At 39.0% G+C, this 25,354-nt stretch overlaps 1 protein-coding gene across 16 annotated transcripts in view; it reads right to left on the bottom strand.

Annotated features, from left to right (window-relative positions):
* Positions 1-25,354, bottom strand: part of LOC123507349 (ankyrin repeat and zinc finger domain-containing protein 1-like) — a 360,722-nt gene that overhangs the window by 116,807 nt on the left and 218,561 nt on the right. For all 16 annotated transcript variants that reach the window (XM_045260133.1, XM_045260125.1, XM_045260121.1 and 13 more), the window contains one exon: positions 6,528-6,638. In XM_045260133.1, coding sequence (XP_045116068.1) covers positions 6,528-6,638 — 111 coding nt within the window. The remainder of the gene's footprint in view (positions 1-6,527; positions 6,639-25,354) is intronic.

The raw sequence follows: 25,354 nt of genomic DNA, 5'->3' as shown, positions 1-25,354 counted from the left end.
GCTCATGCTAATGGACTCATACTTTGAATGTTTGATTTTGGTTTAGCTCCCTGAGCCTCATCAGCATATTTTGAATTTGGTAACTTGTTCCTTACTGGTCTATCCATTTTTTATGACTATCACTCTTCCAGGGAGCGTGTGGGGTGTGTGGTGGGGTGCGTTGGCGGCCAGGCCTGGGAGCTTGTGGGTGTGTGGTGGGGTGTGTTGGCGGCCAGGCTGTTTGTGGGTTGGCCTTTGTTTGTTTCCAAGTGGCTATTCCTGCGCTGTCGTTTGGAGTGCGTAGGTTCCAAGGTATGTACAGTCACTACAATCTTGCACCTCATTTACCCTCACCAGCACCAACGATCACTTTATGTACACATTTATGTACACGCCACTAGGCTACTTTCACTCTGTACACTCGTTCATTCGCTCTGGTTGCCCTTTTGGACTGGTGACGGTTTTCGCTACAAGCACATTCTTTAGCGTGTGGAGTGTTTGGTGGTCGACACTGCTGAGCAGGGCGCACGTCCGCTCTCCTCGAGCGTCCGTGTGTTTGTTTACATAGTTGTACCTAGTTGTTTACCTAGTTCTAGTTTTACAGGGCCTGGGCTCTATGCTCGTGTGGCCCCGTCTCCATATCTACACTTATCCAATCTTACTTTAAATGTGTGCACACTCGTTGCAGACACTACTTCTTCATCTAAACTGTTCCACGTCTCAATACATCTCTGCGGGAAACTATATTTTTAATATCTCTCAGACATCTTCCTTTCTCAGCTTTTTACTATGCGATCTTGTGCTTCGGATGTCATATTCTTCTCTCATGATCAGTTTCTCATTTTCCACTTGGTCCATTCCACTGATACCACTTGTATCAGGTCTCCTCTCTCCCTTCTTTGTTCCAGGGTTGGTAGATCCATAGCCTCTCCTCATATGTCATCCCTTCAAATTCTGGAACCATTCTTGTAGCTATTTTTTGTAGCCTTTCCAATTTCCTTATGTGTTTCTTTTTATGAGGGGTCCACACTACTCCTGCATATTCCAATCTGGGTCTTATTATAGTACTTATCAATTTCTTCATCATTTCTTTGTCCATGTAGTGAAATGCTACTCCAATATTCCTTAGCAAATTATATGTTTCTCTAAAAATTCTATCAATATGGCTTACTGGTTGATTGTTTTCTTCCATCGTCACTCCTAAGTCCTTTTCCTTTTGACTTTCTCCAGTTCTACTCCATCTCCCATCTTATAGATTCCCACAGGTCGTCTTTCACTCTTTCCCATTTCCATGACATGGCTTTTGTTCACATTGAATTCCATTTCACTTCTTACTCCATTCCCAGATCTTATTTAGGTCTTCTTGCAGTATTTCACAATCCTCCTTTTGCTTTATAACTCTGCACAGTTTCGTATCATCTGCAAACAAATTTATGTAGCTGTTCACTCCTTCTGGCATGTCGTTAATATAAATGAGGAAAAGTATTGGTGCCAATACTGACCCCTGTGGCACTCCGCTTTCTACTGCTCTCCACTTGGACTTCATATCTTTAACTACCGTCCTTATTTCTCTCCCCTCAAATAATTTTCTATCCATCTCAATGTGCTTCCTTTTAAGCCACCCTTCTCCTCTAACTTCCACAGTAATCTTGCATGTGGCACTTTGTCAAACGCCTTTTTAAATCCAAATAAATGCAGTCAACCCATCCTCTCTCTCTTGTACTCTATCAACTATTCTAGAATAGAAACTCAATAAATTAGTTACACAAGACCGTCCTTTTCTAAAACCAAATTGGCTATTTGATATTAATTTGTTGTCTTCAAGGAACTCAATCCATTGTTTCTTTATTTTTCTTTCACACATCTTGCATATTACACTAGTTAGTGATACCGGTCTGTAATTTAAAGGTTCTTCCTTCCTTCCGCTCTTATATATGGGAACCACCTCAGCTCTTTTCCATTCTACTGGCACTGTTCCATTTTCTATTGAGCATTTTATGATGTTGTATATAGGACTTGCTAGTTCTTCCTACATTCTTTCAGTATTCTGCCTGAGACTTCATCCGGTCCCATTGCCTTCTCTTCATCCAGTTCCTTCATTAACTCTTTTATTTCAAGCTTGGTTACTTTAATCTCTTTCATATAGATTGTCTCTCTATTACCCTGTGGCCTCTCAAATTTGGATTCCTTAGTAAAGACCTCCTGGAATTTTTATTTAATAGTTCTGCCATACTTTTGGGTCTTCCACCATCCCGTTCTCTCCTTTTAACCTTTCTATTGTTTCTTTTGCCTAATTTTTCCATTTATGAATCTATAGAACAATTTTGGTTGCTCCTTACATTTTTCGACAATATCTTTTCAAGTTCTTTTCCTCTTCCTTCCTCACCTTAACATATTCATTTCTTGCTGCTTTGAAGTTTTCCTTATTTGCTGGATTCTATTTCTCCTCCACCTTTTCCATGCTCCATCTCTTTTCTCCTTTGCCTTAGCACACCTTGCATTAAACCAATCTTTCTTTCCTTCTTCTTTAGGTCTATATTTTGGGACATATTCCTGACTCCTGTTTTGTATATTTCCAAAAATAAGTTATATTCTCTTGCATTGTCTCTGAGTTTTCCATCTCCTCCCAGTCTACGTTTTAAAATAGTTCTTGAGATTCTCAATATCAGCCTTTCTGTAATTTAATCGGTCTCCTTTGTATGAATCGTCTCTATCTTCCTTTCCTCTTCTATATCTATTTCTAATATTGCATGGTCACTCTTTCCCAATGGGCACTTATATCTTATATCATCATTCATTTGTATACCCTTGTAAAAACTAGGTCCAATCTCGCTCGTCGTTTCCTCTGAATCTTGTGCATTCCTTTACTCTCTGGTCCATCATATTGTCTATCATTAGGTTCAAGAATCTTTCTCCCAGGCTTCTTCCCCATACCACTTTCATAATTTTCCCAGTCCACTTCTTTACAGTTGAAATCTCCTACTAATATCACTTTTCTCCTTTCTTTAACGATTCTCATTAGACTCCTTATTGTGTCATCTATCATGTCTTTATATTCTTGATTGGTCCATGAATTTGTTTTTGGTGGCACATATGTTACAATGATTGTTATCTCTTTTTTATTAATATGCATCTTAATATACAATACTTCTGCTTTTCCTTCCCCACATTCCATTTTGTTTATCACTATCTCCTTCCTTAACATAATCATGACTCCTCCTCCTCCTTTACCCACTCTGTCTCTTCTCCATACATTATACCTATTATCCAAGTCTATTTTGATTGCCTCATTTAGTTTTGTTTCAGCCAGGCATACAATATCTGGATTTTCTTTTTATGTAATCTCTTAATTCTAATTTACTTGATAAAACCCGTCTATGTTCGTATACATCATTTTTAGTCTTTTGCCTTTATCATTTTAGTTAAACTTGTTCCACTTTTTCTCTTCCTTCTCGTTTATATACCATTTCCTTATCCTGTCTCCTAGAATTCTCCAAAAAATGCCTTCTTCTCCTCTTCTGACCTTTCATTATTCTTTTCCTTACTGCTGCTGCCAGTTCATTGTATCTCTTCCTTTCTTCCTCATTTCTATTTTTCTTTATATAGATATCCTTGCAGCCTTCTGTTTCTCTAAGTTTTGTTGTTCTATATAATATTTCTTCTGTTGCTGCTTGTGATTTTAGTAGTATTTTAATTGGTCTCGTTTTCCTTCTTGATATGGTCCCATTCTGTTTATTTCTTCTACTTCCTCTTCCAAGTTCTGCCTATCTTCGTCGTTTAGATTCTTCAGTAGGTCTTTGACTGATTTCATTTCTTCTTTTCTCTTTTGGTCTATATTTTATATTTTTCTTTTATTCCAAATACGACTACACTCTTTTTTTTCTGCAATTTCTCTAACAAAATTTTCTTTTGTCTTGAGGACTCCTATAATTTTGTTTGTCATATTTTCTTCTTTTTCTTTAAGTTGTTCTTGAATCACCTGAAAATCGGCCTTATCTTTCTTATCTTGGACTCTCCATGCTTGTACTTCTTTTTTAATCACGTTCTGTACTCTTTCCTCTTCCTTGTTTACTAGATCTTTCAGCTTCTGTTTTTCTTTCTCGGCTTTACCGAGTCCTTCTTCCATCTGCTTCTTGTAGTTAGCTACTTCCTTTTTTAGTTCTTCGTTTTCCGCTCCTAGTCTAGCTTCATTTTCTTCCACTTTTTTTATCCTTTCTCTCAGTTTTATAAACTCTTTATCCTGTTCTTTATTCTCTTTCATTTCCATCTTCTCCTTTATCAGTTTATCTAGTTTATATTCAATATTTGACACTCTTTTTAGTAGTGAAGTAGTCGTCGTATCGAAGCCTTCGAATACACGCTCACCCACATCAGCATAGTCATCATCAGCTTTCCTACCTTCTCCAATCTCACGTCTGCATTTTGATGCTATCTCTTTTTCGCTTATCATTCTTTAATAATTGATTACATGAAGAAAAATGAGACCACACTACCTGCCCAGGCCACTGTAAAAACTGTACAACTGGTATGTAGTGAAGATCAGCTGCTTATCGGAATGGCGCCAGTGCGTCCTTCCTCTCGTGTGTGTGTGTGAATACTAAGTCAAGCAATGATAGTTTTTCTTCCCCCATGTACCTTGACTTCTCCACTCACTGATCCACTGCATTAACCATAGTCAACTGTAGCACTTTCTCACTCCACTGCCCAGCATTATCCATTACTTCCATCTCTCTCCAGTTTACTTTTTTGCAGTTAAAGTCTCCAACTAAAAGTATTCTTGTATCTCTTCTAATCATGTTATCTAGGCACTTAATCACCTCTCTTTGCATATCTTATGTTCTTCAGTTCCCCATGTAATAGTTTTAGGTGGTACATATGTAACTATAATTTTTCTCTTCTTCAATTCCTCTGTTTTGATTGTTATTCCCATTACTTCTACTATGTTTTCTCCATATTGCACATCTTCCACACATATATTATCACGAACCAATTATTAGCACTCCTCCTCCCCCTTTATCCTTCTTGTCTCTCTTCCAGCTATTATATCCCTCCTCTTTAAAGTTAAAATGAATCTGTTCTTTTAATTTTGTTTCAACGATACACATTACTGTACATCCAGCTTTTTCTCTTCAAATAATCCCTAACCACCAATATGCTTGATAACAACCCATCTATAGTAGTATAAGTCACTCTCAATTTCTTGCTTCCTCCATGACCTCCTCTTTCTTTCGTAGGTAGCACTTCTTTAGTCTCATATCTAGAACCCTCCAGTAGAAATTATTTATCTTGATCTCCGTCCTTTACTCATGTTTTTTCCTTAGCTTCATTTCTTAATACTTTCTCCTTTTCCCTTTCCTCTAGGTTCATATCCTTTTTTAATCCATATATCTTTGTGTTCAGTATCATCAGACAGCTTCCCTTTCTTAGCCATAATTTCCTCCACCACCACTTGGTTTCCTATTTGCTTCATTCCATTGCTTCCTTACTTTTTTTCCAAGCTACATCCTTCCAATTTTAAGCTTTTGAACATAAAGCATTATACCATGTGTGTTTGCTCTCTTTTACTCTGTATCAGGAACATATCTCTTTACTCCTTCATTATACTTGTCTAGGAATATATCATACTTCTCTTGAATGTCTTGCCTTGCATATTTTTCCTCCACTCAATACTACTAAAGTAGCTCCTTAATCCTCCAAAATTTGACTTGGCATACATAGTTCCATCTTTTTTGCTTGTGTATCTCATTGCATTTTCAAATTTTCTGATCCTCTTAATCAAATTCTAGGACCACATGACCATTTATCCCATTGGGCTTTGGTATTTGATCTTTGGAAAAGGCTCCATTTTTTTTTTTTTTGTGTGTGAAAACTAAATTCAGCATTGATAGTTTTTCTTTTACTCTATTTCTTGTGTAGTCCTTCACTCATTGGTCCAATGTGTTTACCATAGCCAGTTGTAACACTTCCTCCCACCCAGTGTTCAACATGATTGTTTGTATTCATTTCTTCCCAATTTACATGTTTCCAGTTCAAATCTCACACAAGTAACACTCTTCTGTCCTTCCTTAACATATTGTCCTGGCAATTTAGCACTTCGCTTTGCATATCTTTTAGTCCATTGCATCAATGGTCTACAGTAATAATAATAATGAAAATAATGATAATGATACTACTACTACTACTACTAATAATAATAATAATAACAATACTCTTTGTACACTAGTACATATGAATATGAATATCAAATAAAATAAAAGGAAGGCAGAAAAGTCTATAACTCGTGCAACACAAAGCAACTTAGCTACAAATTGAAGCAATGAGCAAACAGGTATGGCTTTCCTTTCCTGAAATAGACGCTGATGATCATATATATATATATATATATATATATAGAGAGAGAGAGAGAGAGAGAGAGAGAGAGAGAGAGAGAGAGAGAGAGAGAGAGAGAGAGAGAGAGAGAGAGAGAGAGAGAGAGAGAGAGAGAGAGAGAGAGAGAGAGAGAGAGAGAGAGAGAGAGAGAGAGATTGGTCCATATGTCTTCACAATACCTTCATACTGTCCAGAAGAGTGAATTTTAAGAGCTGCAGACAAATTATCCATGTTGCCCATTTTACAAGCACTATGAATGATGTTCCATACTTTAGTTTTGTGTGTGTTGCCTGAAACAGAAAAAAAAAAATATTAATAAGAAATAATAGTAATCATCATTATCGAGACTCATTCCTACCAGTGTGCAGCAAATTTATGAAATAGGACACATCTTTCTGTTCCTAAACATCATTCATATATTATGTGTGTACATATCACAAGTGTACATAAAAAGCAGGACAGACATTCTTAAAGCAGTGAGATTTGGCACTACCAACTGATATTTCGTTACTACAAGATGGCAATGTTAAACTTACATTTCATGACAAGAATAATAACACAGTAAACTAGTACATACTCTTAAAAATTGGTGGCCCCAGCAATGTTTTCTTCTCTCTTCTAAAGAAATATATCAATATAATGGTAACTTGACATATATTGTTTGAAAAAGGCCAATTTGGTATACATCCTATTTGGGAGTGCACGTGCATGCAAACACTCTCACACCCCAGTTAGAAAATGCAGCTTGCGTCTGGTCACCGCATATGAAGAAAAATGTGAAGAAGGTGGAAAGAGTATAGAGGACTCAGGGAGTTAGACTATGAGGAAAGACTGAGGAAGCTGGGGCTGACCACACTAGAAGAGAGAAGAACAAGAGGAGACATGATAACTATGTATAAATTGGTGAACAAGATTGACATACTGGACAGAGAATTGATAAAGATGACCGCAAGTAATTACCTCCGAGGACATGGAAAAAAACTAATAAAGGACATCTGTCTAAATGACATGAGAAAGTACAGTTTCCCACATCGTAGTATTGATAAGTGGAATAAACTGAGCAGTGATGTCGTTGATGCGGTGTGTGTCAATCAGATGAAAGAGAGATATGACAGGAGTGGACAAGGAGACAGGACACAGAGAGCTTAGCTCGGGCCCTGTAATACACAAATAGGTAAATACACACAAACACACAATTCAGAGATTACATAAAGAAAGAGGAACCAGATATTGTATGCCTGGTGGAAACAAAGTTAAATGAGACAATCAAAATAGACATAGATAAAAGGTATAATATATGGAGGAGATACAGAGTGGGTAAAAGAGGAGGAGGAGTCATGATGATGTTAAGGAAAGAGATGGTGGTAAATCAATTGGAGTTTGGGGAAGGAAAAACAGAAGTACTGTATATTAAGATGAATATAAAAAAGAGCTAACAATCATTGTAACATATGTGCCAACCAAAAACAAATTCATGGACCAATCAAGAATATAAAGGCATGATAGATGACACGTGTCAATAAGGAGTCTAACGAGAATCATTAAGGAAAGAAGAAAAGTGATATTAGTAGGAGATTTCAACTGTAAAGAAGTGGACTGGGAAAATTATGAAAGTGGTATGGGGGAAGAAGCCTGGGGAGATAGATCCTGAACCTACTGATAGATAATATGATGGACCAAAGAGTAAAGGAAAACACAAGATTCAGCGGAAATGATGAGCCAGCAAGATTAGATCTGGTTTTTACACGGGGTATACAAATGAATGATGATATAAGATATAAGTGCCCATTGGGAAAGAATGATTATGTAATATTAAAAATGGATATATAAGAGGGAAAAGAAGATAGAGATGAATCATACATAGGAGACCAATTAAATTATAGAAAGGCTGATATTGAGAATCTTAAGAACTATTTCAAATCAGCTAACTGGGAGGAGATGGAAAACTCTGAAGGGATGCAAGAGAAATATAACTCATTTTTGGAAATATACAAAACAGGAGTCAGGGAATATGTCCCGAAATATAGACCTAAGGAAAAAGGAAAGAAAAGATTGGTTTAATGCAAAAGTGTGCCAAGGCAAAGGAGAAAAGGGATGGAGCACGGCAAAGGTGGAGGAGAAATAGAAATGCAGAAAATAAGGTAAACTTTAAGATAGCAAGAAATGAATATGTTAAAGTGAAGAAGGAAGAGGAGAGGATCTATGAAAAGGACATAGTCGAAAAATGCAAGTAGCAACCAAAATTGTTCTACAGATTCATAAATGGAAAAATAAGACAAAAATAAACAATAGACAGGTTAAAAGAAGAAAATGGGCTGGTGGAAGATCCAAAAAGTATGGGAGAACTGTTAAATAATAAGTTCCAGGAGGTCTTTACTAAGGAATCCAAATTTGAAAGACCACAAGGTAATAGAGAGACCATCTATATGGAAGAGATTATAGTAACCAAGCTTGAAATAAAAGAATTAAAGAAGGAATTGGATGAAGAAAAGGCAATGGGACCAGATGAAGTCTCAGGCAGAATACTGAAAGAATGTAGGGAAGAACTAGCAAGTCCTATATACAACATCATAAAATGCTCAATAGAAAATGAAACAGTACCAGTAGAATGGAAAAGAGCTGAGGTGGTTCCCATATATAAGAGTGGAAGGAAGGTAGAACCTCTAAATTACAGACCAGCATCACTAATTAGTGTAATATTTAAGATGTGTGAAAGAGTAATAAAGAAACAATGGATTGAGTTCCATGAACACAACAAATGACTATCAAATAGCCAATTTGGCTTTAGATAAGGTCAGTCGTGTGTAACAAATTTACTGAATTTCTACTCTAGAACAGTTGATAGGGTACAAGAGAGAGAGGGATGGGTTGATTGTATTTACTTGGATTTAAAAAAGGCATTTGATAAAGTGCCACATGCAAGGTTACTGTGGAAATTAGAGGAGAAGGGTGGTTTAAAAGGAAACACATTGAGATGGATGGAAAATTATTTGAGGAGAGAAATAAGGACGGTAGTCAAAGATATGAAGTCCAAGTGGAGAGCAGTAGAAAGCGAAGTGCCACAGAGGTCAGTATTGGCGCCAATACTTTTTCTCATTTATATAAACGACATACCAGATGGAGTGAACAGCTACATAAATCTGTTTGCGGACGATGCAAAACTGTGCAGAGTTATAAAGCAAAAAGAGGATTGTGAAATACTGCAAGAAGACCTAAATAAGATCTGGGAATGGAGTAAAAAGTGGGAGATGGAATTCAATGTGGACAAAAGCCATGTCATGGAAATGGGAAAGAGTGAAAGACGACCTGTGGGAATCTATAAGATGGGAGATCGAGTAGAACTGGAGAATGTAAAAAAGGAAAAGGATTTGGGAGTGACGATGGAAGAAAATAATCAAGCGGCAAGCCATATTGATAGAATTTTCAGAGACATATAATTTGCTAAGGAATATTGGAATAGCATTTCACTACATGGACAAAGAAATTATGAAGAAACTGATAAGTACTATAATAAGACCCAGATTGGAATATGCAGGAGTAGCGTGGACCCCTCACAAAAAAAAAAAAACATATAAGGAAGCTGGAGAGACTACAAAAAATGGCTACAAGAATGGTCCCAGAACTTGAAGGGATAACATATGAGGAGAGACTAAAGGCTATGGATCTTCCAACATTAGAACAGAGAAGGGAGAGAGAGGATCTCATACAAGTTTATAAATTGATCAATGGAATGGACCAAGTGGACAATGAGTATCTGATCCTGAGAGAAGAATATGCCAGTCGAAGCACAAGATCACATAGTCAGAAACTGAGGAAGGGAAGATGTGTAAGAGATATTAAAAAGTATAGTTTCCCGCAAAGATGTGTTGAGACGTGGAACAGTTTGAACGAAGAAGTAGTGTCTGCAACGAGTGTACACAGTTTTAAGGAAAGATTGGATAAGTGTAGATATGGAGATGGGGCCACACAAGCATAAAGCCCAGGCCCTGTAAAACTACAACTAGGTAAATACACACACACACACACACACACACACATAATGAGAAACTGATCTTGAGAGAAGAATATGACATCCGAAGCACAAGATCGCATAGTAAAAAGCTGAGAAAGGGAAGATGTCTGAGAGATATTAAAAATATAGTTTCCAGAGATGTATTGAGACGTGGAACAGTTTAGATGAAGAAGTAGTGTCTGCAACGAGTGTGCACACTTTTAAAGTAAGATTGGATAAGTGTAGATATGGAGACGGGCCACACGAGCATAAAGCCCAGGCCCTGTAAAACTACAACTACGTAAATACAACTAGGTAAATACACACACACACACACACACACACACACATAATTGATAAATGTAAAGACCAACCAAGGCTTTTTTACAGACATGTGAACAACAACATCAAAAATAGAGAAAGTATTGAAAGTTTAGAAGTAAATGGAGTATGCAGTGAAGATCCCAGGAAATGGCAGAGGCTATGAATGGATGCTTTCGGAAGGTATTCACAAAGGAGACTGCTTTTGACAAACCACTGGTAATGGAACAGAAAGGGATTATGAAGGAGTTTCAAGTAACTGTGGAGGAGATCAAGAATATGATGGGGAGTTTAGAAGTGAGAAAAGCTGTGGGACCTGATGGGGTATCAGGATGGATTTTAAGAGAATGCAGGAGCAACTGGCAGAAAAAGTTTGTGAAGTAATTGATGCCTCATTAAGGGAAGGTGTAGTGCCCCAAGACTGGAAAAGAGCTAACATTGTCTCAATCTATAAATCAGGTAACAAGAGAGACCCATTGAACTATAGACCAGTGTCACTTACAAGTGTGGTAGCTAAGATGTGTGAGAGGGTGGTGAAGAATAGATGGACAGACTTCTTGGAGAAAATGACATACTTTGTGAGTGTCAATTTGGTTTTAGAAAAGGGCGTTCATGCACGACAAACCTGATATGTTACTATTCGAGGGTGATAGATGTAATACAGGAAAGAGATGGTTGGGCTGATGGAATATATCTGGATTTAAAAAAGGCCTTTGATAAGGTACCACAGAGACTGATCTGGAAACTTGAAATGGTAGGAGTGCATGGCAGTTTACTAAAATGGATGGAAGACTTTTGGTAGGAAGAGAAATGAGAACAATAATTAAGGACAGACCATCAGAATGGGGCTTGGTGGAGAGTGGAGTTCCACAGGGATCAGTGTTGGCACCAGTAATGTTCGCGGTCTACATAAATGACATGGTGGATGGGGTGTCCAGTTATGTGAGCCTATTTGCAGACGATGCAAAATTGTTAAGAAAAGTGAGATGTGACAAAGATTGCGAACTACTCCAGGAAGACTTGGACAGAATATGGAAATGGAGCTGTACATGGCAAATGGAGTTCAACACGACAAAATGCAATTACAATTAGGTAAATACACACACACACACACACAGTTAAAAGAAAGAGATGAAAATATGACAAGCAAAATGATAGGAGTCCTCATGAAAAAAGAAAATTCAGTATGAGAAATTGCGGAAAAAAAGAAGAGTGTAATTATTTTTGGACTAAAAGAAAAAAATGTTAAATATAGACCAAGAAGGGAAAAAGACAAAATGAAATCAGTAAAAGACCTACTAAAACATCTGAATGATGAAGATAGACAGAACTTAGAAGAGGAAGTAGAAGAAATCCATAGAATGGGACCATATCAAGAAGGAACAGTGAGACTAATTAAGATATTACTAAAATCACAAGCAGCAGCAGAAATACTATATAGAAAAACAAAACTCAGAGAAACAGAAGGTTGCAAAGATATATATATATATATATATATATATAAAGAAAAATAGAAACGAGGAGGAAAGGAAGAGACACAATGAACTGGTGGCAGAAGCAAGAGAAAAAAATAATGAAAGGTCAGAGGAGAAGAAGGCATTTTTTTGGAGAATTATAGGAGACAGGATAAGGAAATGGTATATAAAAGAGAAAGAAGAGAAAAAAAAGGAGCAAGTTTAACTAAAAATGATAAGAACAAGAGATTAAAAATTATGTATACAAACATAGATGGGATTTTATCTAGTAAATTAGAATTAAATTAGAATTAAGAGATTACATAAAGAAAGAAGAACCAGATATTGTATGCCTGGTGGAAACAAAGTTAAATGAGGCAATAAAAATAGACATAGATAAAAGGTATAATATATGGAGGAGAGACAGAGTGGGTAAAGGAGGAGGAGGAGTCATGATGATGTTAAGGAAGGAGATAGTGGTAAATCAAGTGGAGTTTGGGAAGGAAAATCAGAAATACTGTATGTTAAGGTACATATTAATAAAAAGGAGTTAACAATTATTGGAACATATGTGCCACCAAAAACAAACTCATGGACTAACCAAGAATATAGAGACATGAGAGATGACACAATAAGGAGTCTTACAAGAATCATTAAGGAAAGGAGAAAAGTGATATTGGTAGGAGATTTCAACTGTAAGGAGGTAGACTGGGAAAATTATGAAAGTGGTATGGGGGAAGGAGCCTGGGGAGATAGATTCCTGAACGTAATGATAGATAATTTGATGGTCCAAAGAGTAAAGGAAAACACAAGATTCAGAGGAAACGATGAGCCGGCAAGATTAGACCTAGTTTTTACAAGGGATATACCAATTAACGATGATATAAGATACAAGTGCCCATTGTGAAAGAGTGACCATATAATATTAGAAATGGATATAGAAGGAGGAAAGGAAGATAGAGATGAATCATACAAAGGAGACCGATTAAATTACAGAAAGGCTGATATTGAGAATCTCAAGAACTATTTTAAAAACATAAACTGGGAGATGGAAAACTCATTAACGGTTCAAGAGAAATGTAACTTATTTTTGGAAATATACAAAACTGGGGTCAGGGAATATGTCCCAAAATATAGACCTAAAAAAGAAGGAAAGAAAGATTGGTTTAATGCAAGATGTGCTAGGGCAAAGGAGAAACGAGATGGAGCATGGAAAAGGTGGAGAAGAAACAGAAATCCAGAAAATAAGGAAAACTTCAAAACAGCAAGAAATGAATATGCTAAGGTGAGAAAGGAAGAAGAAAGGAACTATGAAAAAGGCATTGTCGAAAAATGTAAGGAACAACCAAAATTGTTCTACAGATTCATAAATGGAAAAATAAGAAAAAAGAAACAATAGAAAGGTTAAAAGGAGAAAACAGAATGGTGGAAGACCCAAAAAGCATGGCAGAACTGTTAAATAGTAAATTTCATGAGGTCTTTACTAAGGAATCCAAATTTGAAAGACCACAGGGTAATAGAGAGACTGTCTATATGAAAGAGATTAAAGTAACCAAGCTTGAAATAAAAAAGTTGATGACGGAACTAGATGAGGAAAAGGCAATGGGACCGGATGAAGTCTCAGGCAGAATACTGAAAGAATGTAGGGAAGAACTAGCAAGTCCAATATACATCATCATAAAATGCTCAATTGAAAATGAAACAGTGCCAGTGGAGTGGAAAAGAGCTGAGGTGGTTCCCATATATAAGAGCGGAAGGAAGGAAGAACCTTTAAATTACAGACCGGTATCACTAACTAGTGTAATATGCAAGATGTCTGAAAAAGTAATAAAGAAGCAATGGATTGAGTTTCTTGAAGACAACAAAATATTATCAAATAGCCAATTTGGTTTTAGAAAAGGTCGGTCATGTGTAACAAATTTATTGAGTTTCTACTCTAGAATAGTTGATAAAGTAGAAGAGAGAGAGGGATGGGTTGACTGTATTTGTTTAGATCTAAAAAAGGCATTTGATAAAGTGCCACATGAAAGATTACTATGGAAGTTAAAGGAGAAGGGTGGCTTAAAAGGAAGCACATTGAGATGGATGAAGAATTACTTAAGGGGGAGAGAAATAAGGACGATAGTTAAAGATATGAAGTCCAAGTGGAGAACAGTAGACAGCAGAGTGCCACAGGGGTCAGTATTGGCGCCAATACTTTTTCTCGTATATATAAATGACATGCCAGAGGGAGTGAACAGCTACATAAATCTGTTTATGGACGATGCGAAACTGTGCAGAGTCATTAAACAAAAGAGGATTGTGAAATACTACAGGAAGACTTAAACAAGATCTGGAAATGGAGCAAAAAATGGGAGATGGAATTCAATGTGGACAAAAGCCATGTCATGGAAATGGGAAAAAGTGAAAGACGACCAGTGGGAATCTATAAGATGGGAGATGGAGTAGAACTAGAAAAAGTAAAAAAGGAAAAGGACTTGGGAGTGACAATGGAAGAAAATAATCAACCGGTAAGCCATATTGATAGAATTTTCAGAGAGACGTATAATTTGCTAAGGAATATTGGAGTAGCATTTCATTATATGGACAAGGAAATGATGAAGAAATTGATAAGTACTAAAATAAGACCTAGATTGGAATATGCAGGAGTTGTGTGGACTCCCATAAAAAGAAACACATAAGAAAATTAGAGAGACTACAAAAATGGCTACAAGAATGGTTCCAGAATTTAAAGGGATGACATATGAGAAGAGACTAAAGGCTATGGATCTACCAACCTTGGAGCAGAGAAGAGAGAGAGGGGATCTGATACAAGTTTATAAATTGATTAACGGAATGGATGAAGTGGATAATGAGAAACTGATCCTGAGAGAAGAATATGACTTTAGAAGCACAAGATCGCGTAGTAAGAAACTAAGGAAGGGACAATGTCTGAGAGATGTTAAGAAATTTAGTTTCCCGCAAAGATGTGTTGAGACTTGGAACAGTTTGAGTGAGGAAGTGGTGTCAGCAAAGAGTGTACATAGTTTTAAAGAAAAATGGGATAAGTGTAGATATGGAGACGGGACCACACGAGCATAAAGCCCAGGCCCTGTAAAACTACAACTAGGTAGGTAAATACATACAAAAAAAAAAAAAAAAAAAAAAAAAAAAAAAGTGCAGGATTTATCTATTTAATTTTTAGGTATTTAAAATTTTGATATTACATTGATCTCTCTGAAACCTTGAGACCCACAATCACCAGATGGTGTAGTTTATTTTGGGCTAAATAAATACCCTTCCCACCAGGAAGCCATTTTTAAAAGTCTCATGCGGTTATGTCATAGCCTGACTCACGCCCAACGCAGTACGTGGCCAGATGTCAGAAATAATGTCCTTACAGGCATAAACTGATGAAGATTAGAATCATAAACTTCAAGAGAAGACAACAAGAAACAAAGAAACAAATATATCACTGGGAGACAGCTGGACCTTGAATCCTCGCCTCCGTCACACGTAGTATCTCCCCATCCAAGACCCTCCCCTCACCCCATGCCTCATTGCCACCCTTCTCCACCATCCATCTACATCATAAGACTGCTATTATCTTTTCAAACACTGTTTTTTCTCACTACCTTCATCATCACAACTATACATCACATGATTCTCATAACACAATTACAAAAGATGATGTTGAGACAGAGGTATAAAGTTGGACGAGACGAGTAATAAATACTTCACTGTATCATTATCTCACTTCAGCACACTAATAATGACTCCGAGAGTGTCCAGTTCAGTAGTAAAACAACAGATTACTGTGATGCCGTTGATGGCACCTTCCCAACCCTCAGTACGAGTGAATAATATTACCTAGAGAAGCAGGAATCTGATGCATTATCATCTTATAAGGAAGTCACTATTGTATGCACAATCATGTATGAAAATTTTATGTCAATCAGATGAATACAAATAGCAAAACAAGGATGAAGTTATGAAAAATATTTAGGAGCAAATATCTCAAAAAGTGGATTTTTACACTTAGAAAGTTTTCACAAAATCAGTATAAACTGTGATCCACTTTTGTTTGGTATCATTTGAAACTACAACAAAAATGCAATTTTTTGTTGGAATTAGTTGGTATATTTCATCAATATTGCTACAGTGAAACATGGGTGGAGGAGGGTTTTCCTGTGGGTTGACAAAGAAATGATTAGCGGAGAGCTCAGTGCAACGCATGACAGTGTAATGGCAGCTTTGGACTCACAGCTTCAAGTGGCTGAAACCAGTGGGTATGCTATTGCTAGTGCTACATATGAACACAAGAACATAAGAAAATGAGGTTAGTTGCAAGAGGTCATCAGGTCTACATGTGGCAGTCCCTGTGTGAACAAAACAACTTTATCCATAAATTTGTCTAATCTTCTTTTAAAGCTCCTTATTGACTCAGTACTAACAACATGATAACTGAGTCCATTCATCAATTACTCTGGTAGAGAATCTGAACCTAGATTTCTCAAGTTTGAACCCATTATTTCTGGTTCTATCTTGTCTATTGATCCTAAAAACTTTGCTCATATCATTATACCACTCAAATACTTCTACCAGATTCCTTCTCAATCTACATTCTAAGGAAAAGCAAATTTAGTAACCTCAATCTTGCTTTATAGGGAATATCCTTAATTCCTTGTATCCTTTTAGATATTCTCCTTTACAATGATTCAAATAGACCTATATCCTTCCTAAAATGTGGGAACCAGAACTGTATCACATAATCTAGATGTGATCTGACTAGGGCCAAATATAACAAATATTATTTCAGGATTTCTGCTTTTGACACTCCTAAAAATTAATCCTAATATTCTATTTGCCTTATTTCTAGTCTACATACATTGTTTTCTTATACCAAAATCAGAGCTAGCTATAATTGATAAATCTTTTTCATATTCTAAACTTACCAGGGTCTCATGGTTTATCATGTACCTATGATGTGAATTTCCTCTCCCTATGCTCAGTATTTTTCATTTGTTAATGTTAAATTTCATTTGCCATCTATCTGTCCATTCGTTCATCCTATCCAAATCTGCCTGCAAAGCAATGGCAACTAATTCCAACCTAATTAATCTGCTATCTTCATGCCATTTCTAAATTAATTTACTAATGTACCGAGTAGCAAATCCTCATCTTCTCTTCATAAATGTAGCTAGGAATTCTTATATAGGGAGTCCCTGTAGGGGGGAGAAGAGGGATGATGTGTGGCTGCGTGCACAGTTATCATGGCCGCCGCCTTATAAGGTGAGGAGCGTGGTGGCGTCGTCCCAGACCATCACCCGCTCTCGTCTTGAGGTACACTCTCTAACCATCTCCAGGAGGAGCTGCAATACACCACGTGGTCTGACAAGAACAACTCATGAGATAATTCTTATGGTTACAGCACCACCCCTGTGGAACCCTCTGCCACTTCCACCACAGCAGGCCGAACCTGGCAGAGAGAGAGAGAGAGAGAGAGAGAGAGAGAGAGAGAGAGAGAGAGAGAGAGAGAGAGAGAGAGAGAGAGAGAGAGAGAGAGAGAGAGAGAGAGAGAGAGAGAGAGAGAGAGAGAGAGAGAGAGAGAGAGAGAGAGAGAGAGAGAGAGAGAGAGAGAGAGAGAGAGAGGACGCGAGAAGACGGGCCATTTTACCTCTCAGGACGCCACCACACGCACCCTCACGCTGAGTTACCCACGGTTTCCCCCCCCATAGGTCTCCCATAATATAGGTAGAATAGATAGGAAGTTACATGACTGTGATGGGTCGCTGGTGAATTAAAGTGTCTATTTTTGTTAAGTCTTGCGTGTTCATCCCTCCCCCTTGGATTCGTTACATCTTTCTTTTCTTTTCTTACTAGGCCTAAGCTTCACTTAGGCCCAGTACAAGAGACTGAGCCTCACGAAGGTTCAGTACAGATGGTGGCAGCGGTTTAGATGTGTTAATATAGGCACATCGACCTACGTAATTCTCCGTAGAGGCAGGAATAATCAGTGCTTATTCCTTCCCTTGTTTAGTAGTGAAGTGGTGTTTCTCCTCAGTTTATTTATTTTTTTTTTCTAACTTCGCCTCATGTTTCGAGTGGCCATTATGTGGTCACAGCGACAGGAAAGAGGAAGAGGAACAGTGAGAGTTAGGTGTTTGTCCTTTCCCCCATGATGTTTTGTTGGTGGTTCGGCGGTAGCACGGGGGCCCCCACACTCCCCCACAAGTAATTAGCTTTGGGTGGTAGTTGGCACCGTGCCGGTTCCCCTTGCTACCCTCCTACCTCTAGTTTATCAGAGCGGATAAGCTAGGGGAGGAGACAAATTTTTTCAGTTTAGGGGTAATTTTTTTTTTTTTTTGTTACATTTCCCATTTGGCTCATATGTTCTGGCATTTTTGTTTTCCTCAGTAAGTTGTTTTCTTATGCATTGGTATGTTGTTGTGCCTAGCCTATTGTCTCCACAGGAAGATACGTTGTTTTTATAATGAGAATTTAAGTTGTGTATTGGTGAAACAGAAAGCCACTGTTCACCCAAGTTTAATTTTGTTTAGTTTGAGACAAGTTGTCAGGTATTTTTTCTTTCGTTATGGATGAGTTGGCGGATTTTCTGAGCTTAAGTGCGGAGTGGACGCCTAAAAAGGAAAATGAACCAGTAGTTAAAACCGAAGATGATGTGGTAGTTAACCAGATGACGAGGGTAAGTCCGTCAGGCGCAGAAGCAGTAAATAACTTAGAGATGGAGGTAGATGCCTTGCGTGATTGTGTCCACAATTTGTTACAGGAAGTTAGAGATAACAGGGAGAGGCCGGCGAGTAACCCTGTTAAATGCCTCATGAAGCCCCGTGACATCCCCGTCCTTGAACTGCGTCACTTGAGAGGAGTAGAAGGAGTTGGCCGGTTAGCTGTTTTTTTCTCACAGGTGGAAAGTTGCTCAACAGATAACAGAGAGAGGCAACAGATAGTTAAAATGCCTGTAGAAGAACCATTAGCTTTACTGGTGCAAACAGTAGTGGATAAGGAAGTAACCTGGGCACAATTTAAGCAGTATCTTACAAAGGAGCTCACAGACCAGAATGAGGAAAGGCTATTTGATTCTCTGAATGATTTAAAATATTCGGTGGAAGACGACCCCATCGAATTTATGACAAGGTTGCAATGTAAACTAGCTTTGGTTACTGTAAGGACCGATGCTGATGAATTGCCGTCTCAGGACAGGTTGATAAAGAACAAACTAATAAAAGGAATGCCGAGAGACTGCAGGGAAAGACTAGAACTGTACCTGGATGAAAAAGTACCGTTAACCAGGTTTCTGACCAAATTAGATACTGAAAGACTGGTGGTAATGACTAGGAAAGAGAGTAGCGTACGAGCGGTTAGCCCGACCCCAGCCCACCTACCGACTGCCCCGCGAGTGGCGGCGGCGACTACACCCCACCCGGCCGCCACATTAACACCACCCGCTAGTAGATTAGACCAGGTAGATCAAAGATTACAGCAATGGTGCAAAAGAGAGAAATACTGCCCATATTGCCAAGCTACTAACCACTCAATAGCCGAGTGCAATAAAAGACCACAACCTGGCTCCTGTTATGATTGTTTACAGCTCAATTGTCGGCGCGGCCATCCATCGTGCCCCGGTAAAGTAAACACAACACAGAATAAGATGTTATGACAATCCCCGGTAATCAGCGTAGATATCAATAACCATGTACTCGAAGCAATGTTAGATACTGGCAGTGATGTTTCACTAATTAAGATCAGTGTAATTAATGAAATGGGAATTCCAGTGAAACAAAGTTCAAAGATTCCCCCTTTGCAAGGAATCACCGGTAAGCAGATCAGAGAATTAGGCCAAGCTTATGTAACAATAGCCAGTAACAGTAACCACCCCATCATTGCTCAAGTAGCGGTCGTTCCCAATGAATATCTCAGAACACACGTATTGTTAGGAATGAACACGATTGATCAGTCAACTCTCACTGTAGATCACCAAGCTAAGCGGATTTATTGGAACAATCTTGCTTATCCCTTAGTATTCGTGGAAACACCATATGGAAAAGTAAGGATGGTGAGAAAAGAACCTGTCTCCCTCTCATAACCAGCGCTTCGGTAGAGTAACAACCAAAACACTAGTGGACTGTTACGAAACGACCCTAGTGGAAGTAAAAGTAAGTGAGGAACCTAATACCGTAATAATGATTGAGGCTAAACATGCTTGTGTTCAAGATGGATTGCCAACTATAATGCGAGTGACTGAAACACGCACTGTTTTCATTCCCGTCATTAATAACACCAAAGTTAGGTTAGAGTTATGACCAGGAACCTTACTGATAAAGTATGAAATAATAGACGAGGGACAAATAGAGATAGAAGATTCCCCCTGACCATCACTAAAATAAGTGAAGCCATCGTGCCAGAAAATGATTGTGTGCCCACAAACCAAACCCGGTGGGAAAAGCTCAAAGTAATTCTCGACTCGCGAGACTGGTCACATCTAGAGAAAGAACAAGAGCTTAGTTTATTTCAGCTCATTCAGAAACATAAAAAATTATTCATCGTACATCCTGGCGAATTAGGACTAATACAAGCAGATCCAGCCCACATTCAGGTAGACGACCCAACACCCTGTCGTACACAACTCTATCGATACCCAGAGAAAGCTAGAGAAACTATTCAGCAGATTCTACATGATTTAGAAGGTAAGGGAATAATTGAAAATTCCACAGCATGGTTATCTCCGATAGTATTAGTAAATAAGCCTAATGGAGAAAAAAGACTCTGCCTTGACTATCGAAAAGTAAACAAACAACTAACCATGGATATTCATCCTTTACCCAAACTTGACAAGCTAGTAGAAAGTGTGTCAGGCAATGATTATTACGCCACCTTAGATATGCGTGAAGAGTATTATCAGGTAGCACTGGACTCGGCGAGTAGAGATCTCACGCCATTCAGTGACAGTGTCTCGCTTTATAGGTTTAGACGCTTACCTTTTGGGTTAAGTTGTTCCCCAGTGATATTTGCCCAACAAATGAACCACGCATTAGCTCCCTTACTTAAAGAAAACTGGGTTAAGAATTACCTGGATGATTTAATTGTTTATGCTACAGATTATACCACTTTACTCCACAAATTGGATAGATTATTCAGCCACTTAGCGTCTGTAGGGATTAAACTCAATTTATCCAAATGTAGCATTGGGCAGAGACAAGTAAAATTCCTCGGGCACATTGTATCAAAAGAAGGCTATATCCCAGACCCAAGTAATGTGGAGGCTGTGAAACAGATGAAACCTCCAACTAACGTGAATGAGACCCGTAGGTTTATAGGAATGGTGTCGTTCTATCGAAGACACATTGAAAACTGCTCCAAGATACTGGCCCCATTAACCGAGCTCACAAAGAAAGGAACGCCGTTCTAATGGACAGGTGAATGCCAGAAAGCTTTTGAAACGCTGAAGGAGAAACTAATACACTCTCCAGTACTAGGGAAAGCCGATCTCAATCTCGAGTTTGTCCTCGAGACGGATAGTAGTGCCACACATGTAGGGGCAGTGTTGATGCAGTATCATGGGAAAGAACCAAATGTCATAGGATATTTTTCGAAGAAGCTTAGACCAGTGGAGACTCGATATTCAACAACAGATTGGGAAGCGTTAGCTGTAGTACTAGCATGCAGAAAATTCCACCATTATCTATGGGGTGTCCGAGTTTTAATTCGAACTGACCATCAGCCACTAGTCTCAGTCTTTCGCCAACGAACAAAATCTCCACGTATGAACAGATGGATTCTGGAGATGCGTGATTTTCAGTTTAAAATAGAGTACAAAGCAGGCAGGAAGAATGTAGTGGCCGACCAACTGAGTCGCCCTGTTCAGGTAGTAAATGTGATAGGTCAAGATTCATTTCTAGGTTTGACCACCGATGAATTCATTCAAGCTCAGATAGCAGAACCTAGATGGAGAGAGATGAAGGAATATTTAGAAGGAGGAAGAATACCACGTGCCAGATACTCCCCTGTCATTTTGAATAAGTTTATTGTTCACGATGGAGTGTTATATTACTCCAAACAAAAGAAAGATGGAACCATCCTATATTTATTGGTTGTACCACAGACATTAAAGAAACAAGCTATTGTATTGGCCCATGAAAAAGAGCCTGGACATTTAGGACAACTAAAAACCATGTTAAAAGCTGAAGAATATTTTTACTGGCCAAATCAAAGATCAGACATAAAGAAATTTATCAGAGAATGTATAATTTGTCAACAATGTAAAACTGCACCAGCTTTACAAAAGACGTACCAGGGATTGCCTCCTGTAAATCAACCTTTGGAAAGAATTACTATCGATATTACTGAAATGACTCCAGCCAGAGGAGGTTATAAGTACGTATTAACCATCATAGATCACTTTTCAAGATTTGTAAAGTTGGTGAAGTTACGGTCCAGACACGCTGAGGAGGTAGTTAGGGTTATTAAGAGTTACTTGGGAGACTATGGGGTACCAAAGGTACTCTTAGCTGACAATGCGTGCAAGTTCCACTCACAATTGTTGACAGAACTCTGTCGTACGCATGGGATAGAGATGGTGTTTTCCACCCCATACCATCCAAGTGGGAACTCTATCACCGAACGGTTACATCGAACCATGAAGTCAGTGCTAGCGTCTCTCGGGAAAGGACAACTGCACAGGTGGTCCGAGTGCCTCATGCAGTGTCAGCAGATCCTTAATGCGGCTGTACACGAGACCACTGGCGAACAGCCCTATTTCCTTTCTTCCGGCGCCATGCTCCTCGCTATGTGGGAACTACTTTGCCCCAGGTGGACTATGAAATAGACATTAATACAGCCTTGGAGGCAGTGAGACAATCATCCCGTGCAAATAGCAGGAAGTGGTTAGCTAGAGCGAACATTGGCCGGAAGGACCAAAGAGTCGAGGTAGATGATTTGGTGTGGGTAAAAAGGGAACAGTTTGGTTCGTCAGCTGATAGAAAACTTGGTCTCAAGTGGATTGGACCGTATAAGGTTAAAAAGATGAATTTAGTTGGAGTGTCATATGAAGTGGAAAATGTGTTCAATGGCAAAATACTCCATAGAGCAGCTAACCGAGTGAGAAAATATGTAACCGATGAAGGGTACGTGGTAGACATGGAAGAAATTGTAGTGCCTTTCGATGAGGAGGAAGAAGACAATGAGGTAGAGGACCCCAGACCGACTCGTGAGAGACGGCCAGTGAGGAGATTTATAGAAGAATACTAAGTGTATAGATCCCTAGGGACATTGGAATCTTGTGACTGCCCTATACTTCTTTTGCAGCTACATCACACCCGCTGCTGGGGAAGGAGACCGCCACTGGTGGGGGTGGCTGGAATGTTCAGGAGGAGGGGCCTCCTGAATCCAGTCCCCACAGAATAAGGCCTTGGAGAGGACTACGTCGGCCTCTCTACTCCGCCCTTGTACGCCTGGACTGATGGGAAGTTGGAGTCGCAACACCAACTGGGAGGTCAGGTCCTGCCGGACCGGTAGAGACGTCAAGGTCTCGCACTAAGTGGAAAGTTGTAAAGTGTGAAATGTTGAAACAGAGGTCAGTCATACCACAGATACCCTGGACACTGTAAATAGGGGAAAGAGCTCTAAATGGTTATGTGTGCTTACGTTGGTGCATCGCGATTACGTGGATTGTTATGTGTGTTACTTTTTTTTGTAAAAGAGAAGACGAGTACCGAGTAGCAGTACTGGGTTGGGATTATTACCCAATATTAGGGTATTTATTCAGTCCAAATCCTCATCTTCTCTTCATAGATGTAGCTAGGAATTCTTATATAGGGAGTCCCTGTAGGGGGGAGAAGAGGGATGACGTGTGGCTGCGTGCGCAGTTATCATGGCCGCCGTCTTATAAGGCGAGGAGCATGGTGGCGTCATCCCAGACCATCACCCACTCTCGTCTTGAGGTCCACTCTCCAACCATCTCCAGGAGGAGCTGCAATACACCACGTGGTCTGACAAGAACAACTCATGAGATCATTCTTATGGTTACAGCACCACCCCTGTGGAACTCTCTGCCACTTCCACCACAGCAGGCCAAACCCGGCAGAGAGACAGAGAGAGAGAGAGAGAGAGAGAGAGAGAGAGAGAGAGAGAGAGAGAGAGAGAGAGAGAGAGAGAGAGAGAGAGAGAGAGAGAGAGAGAGAGAGAGAGAGAGAGAGAGAGAGAGAGAGAGAGAGAGAGAGAGAGAGAGAGAGAGAGAGAGAGAGAGAGAGAGAGAGAGAGAGAGAGAGAGAGAGAGAAGCAGGACGCGAGGACGGGTCGCCATTTTTACCTCTCGGGACGCCACCACATGCACCCTCACGCCTCCTCGCCTATAGCTGAGTTACCCACGGTTTCCCCCTCCATAGGTCTCCCATAACATAGGTAGGATAGATAGGAAGTTACATGACTGTGATGAATCATTGGTGAATTAAAGTGTCTATTTTTGTTAAGTCTTGCGTGTTCATCCCTCCCCCTTGGATTCGTTACATCTTTCTTTTCTTTTCTTACTAGGCCTAAGCCTCACTTAGGCCCAGTACAAGAGACTGAGCCTCAGGAAGGTTCAGTACACTAATATTACTACTAATTCCACTATCCAAATCATTGATATATATTAAAAACGACAGTGGCTCTAAAACTAATCCATGTGGCACCCACTAATTACTGTATTTGATGGGATATTAGATACCTGGGCATATGAGACACATCCCCATTTCAAGTCAGATTCAGGAAAAAAAGTTTTATGTGGACCTTTAAATTTTTCTTTTTTGTCCTTGGCTAGTTTCCCTCTTCCATAAAAAAAATAATGATGCTGTTGAAAGCAATCTAGCAGCACATTACACAAGCAGAACATTTTTCTTTCCTTGTACTCTTGAGTTGGTCTTTCTGTCACCAGACACATTTTTTTTTCTGTAGGTGGTGATCTAAAAGCCCTTGCTGTCGCTCTATTCCTATGCTCCTTGGCATAATCTACCACTTATAATGTAGTAGTTTGTAGGAGATTGTGTAGCTCTAACTTTTTTCTCCTGCTACCATAGCTATAATGGTGAGGGTGTTGATGTGTTTTCTTATGATCATGACTTGCTGTTACTCCTCACCATCAGATGGCCCTGTTAATAGCCAAATATTTAGAATTAGTATATAATGTATTGTGTACTTGTAAGTGTATCTTTAAGTACTGATGACGAGTCGCTGCGACTGATACAGGATAACCTAGATGGGTCCT

This window comes from Portunus trituberculatus, chromosome 22 (assembly GCF_017591435.1).
Source record: "Portunus trituberculatus isolate SZX2019 chromosome 22, ASM1759143v1, whole genome shotgun sequence".
NCBI classification, from domain to species: domain Eukaryota; kingdom Metazoa; phylum Arthropoda; class Malacostraca; order Decapoda; family Portunidae; genus Portunus; species Portunus trituberculatus.
Note: the sequence above shows the minus strand (reverse complement) of the source record. Positions and strands in the feature narration are given on the sequence as shown.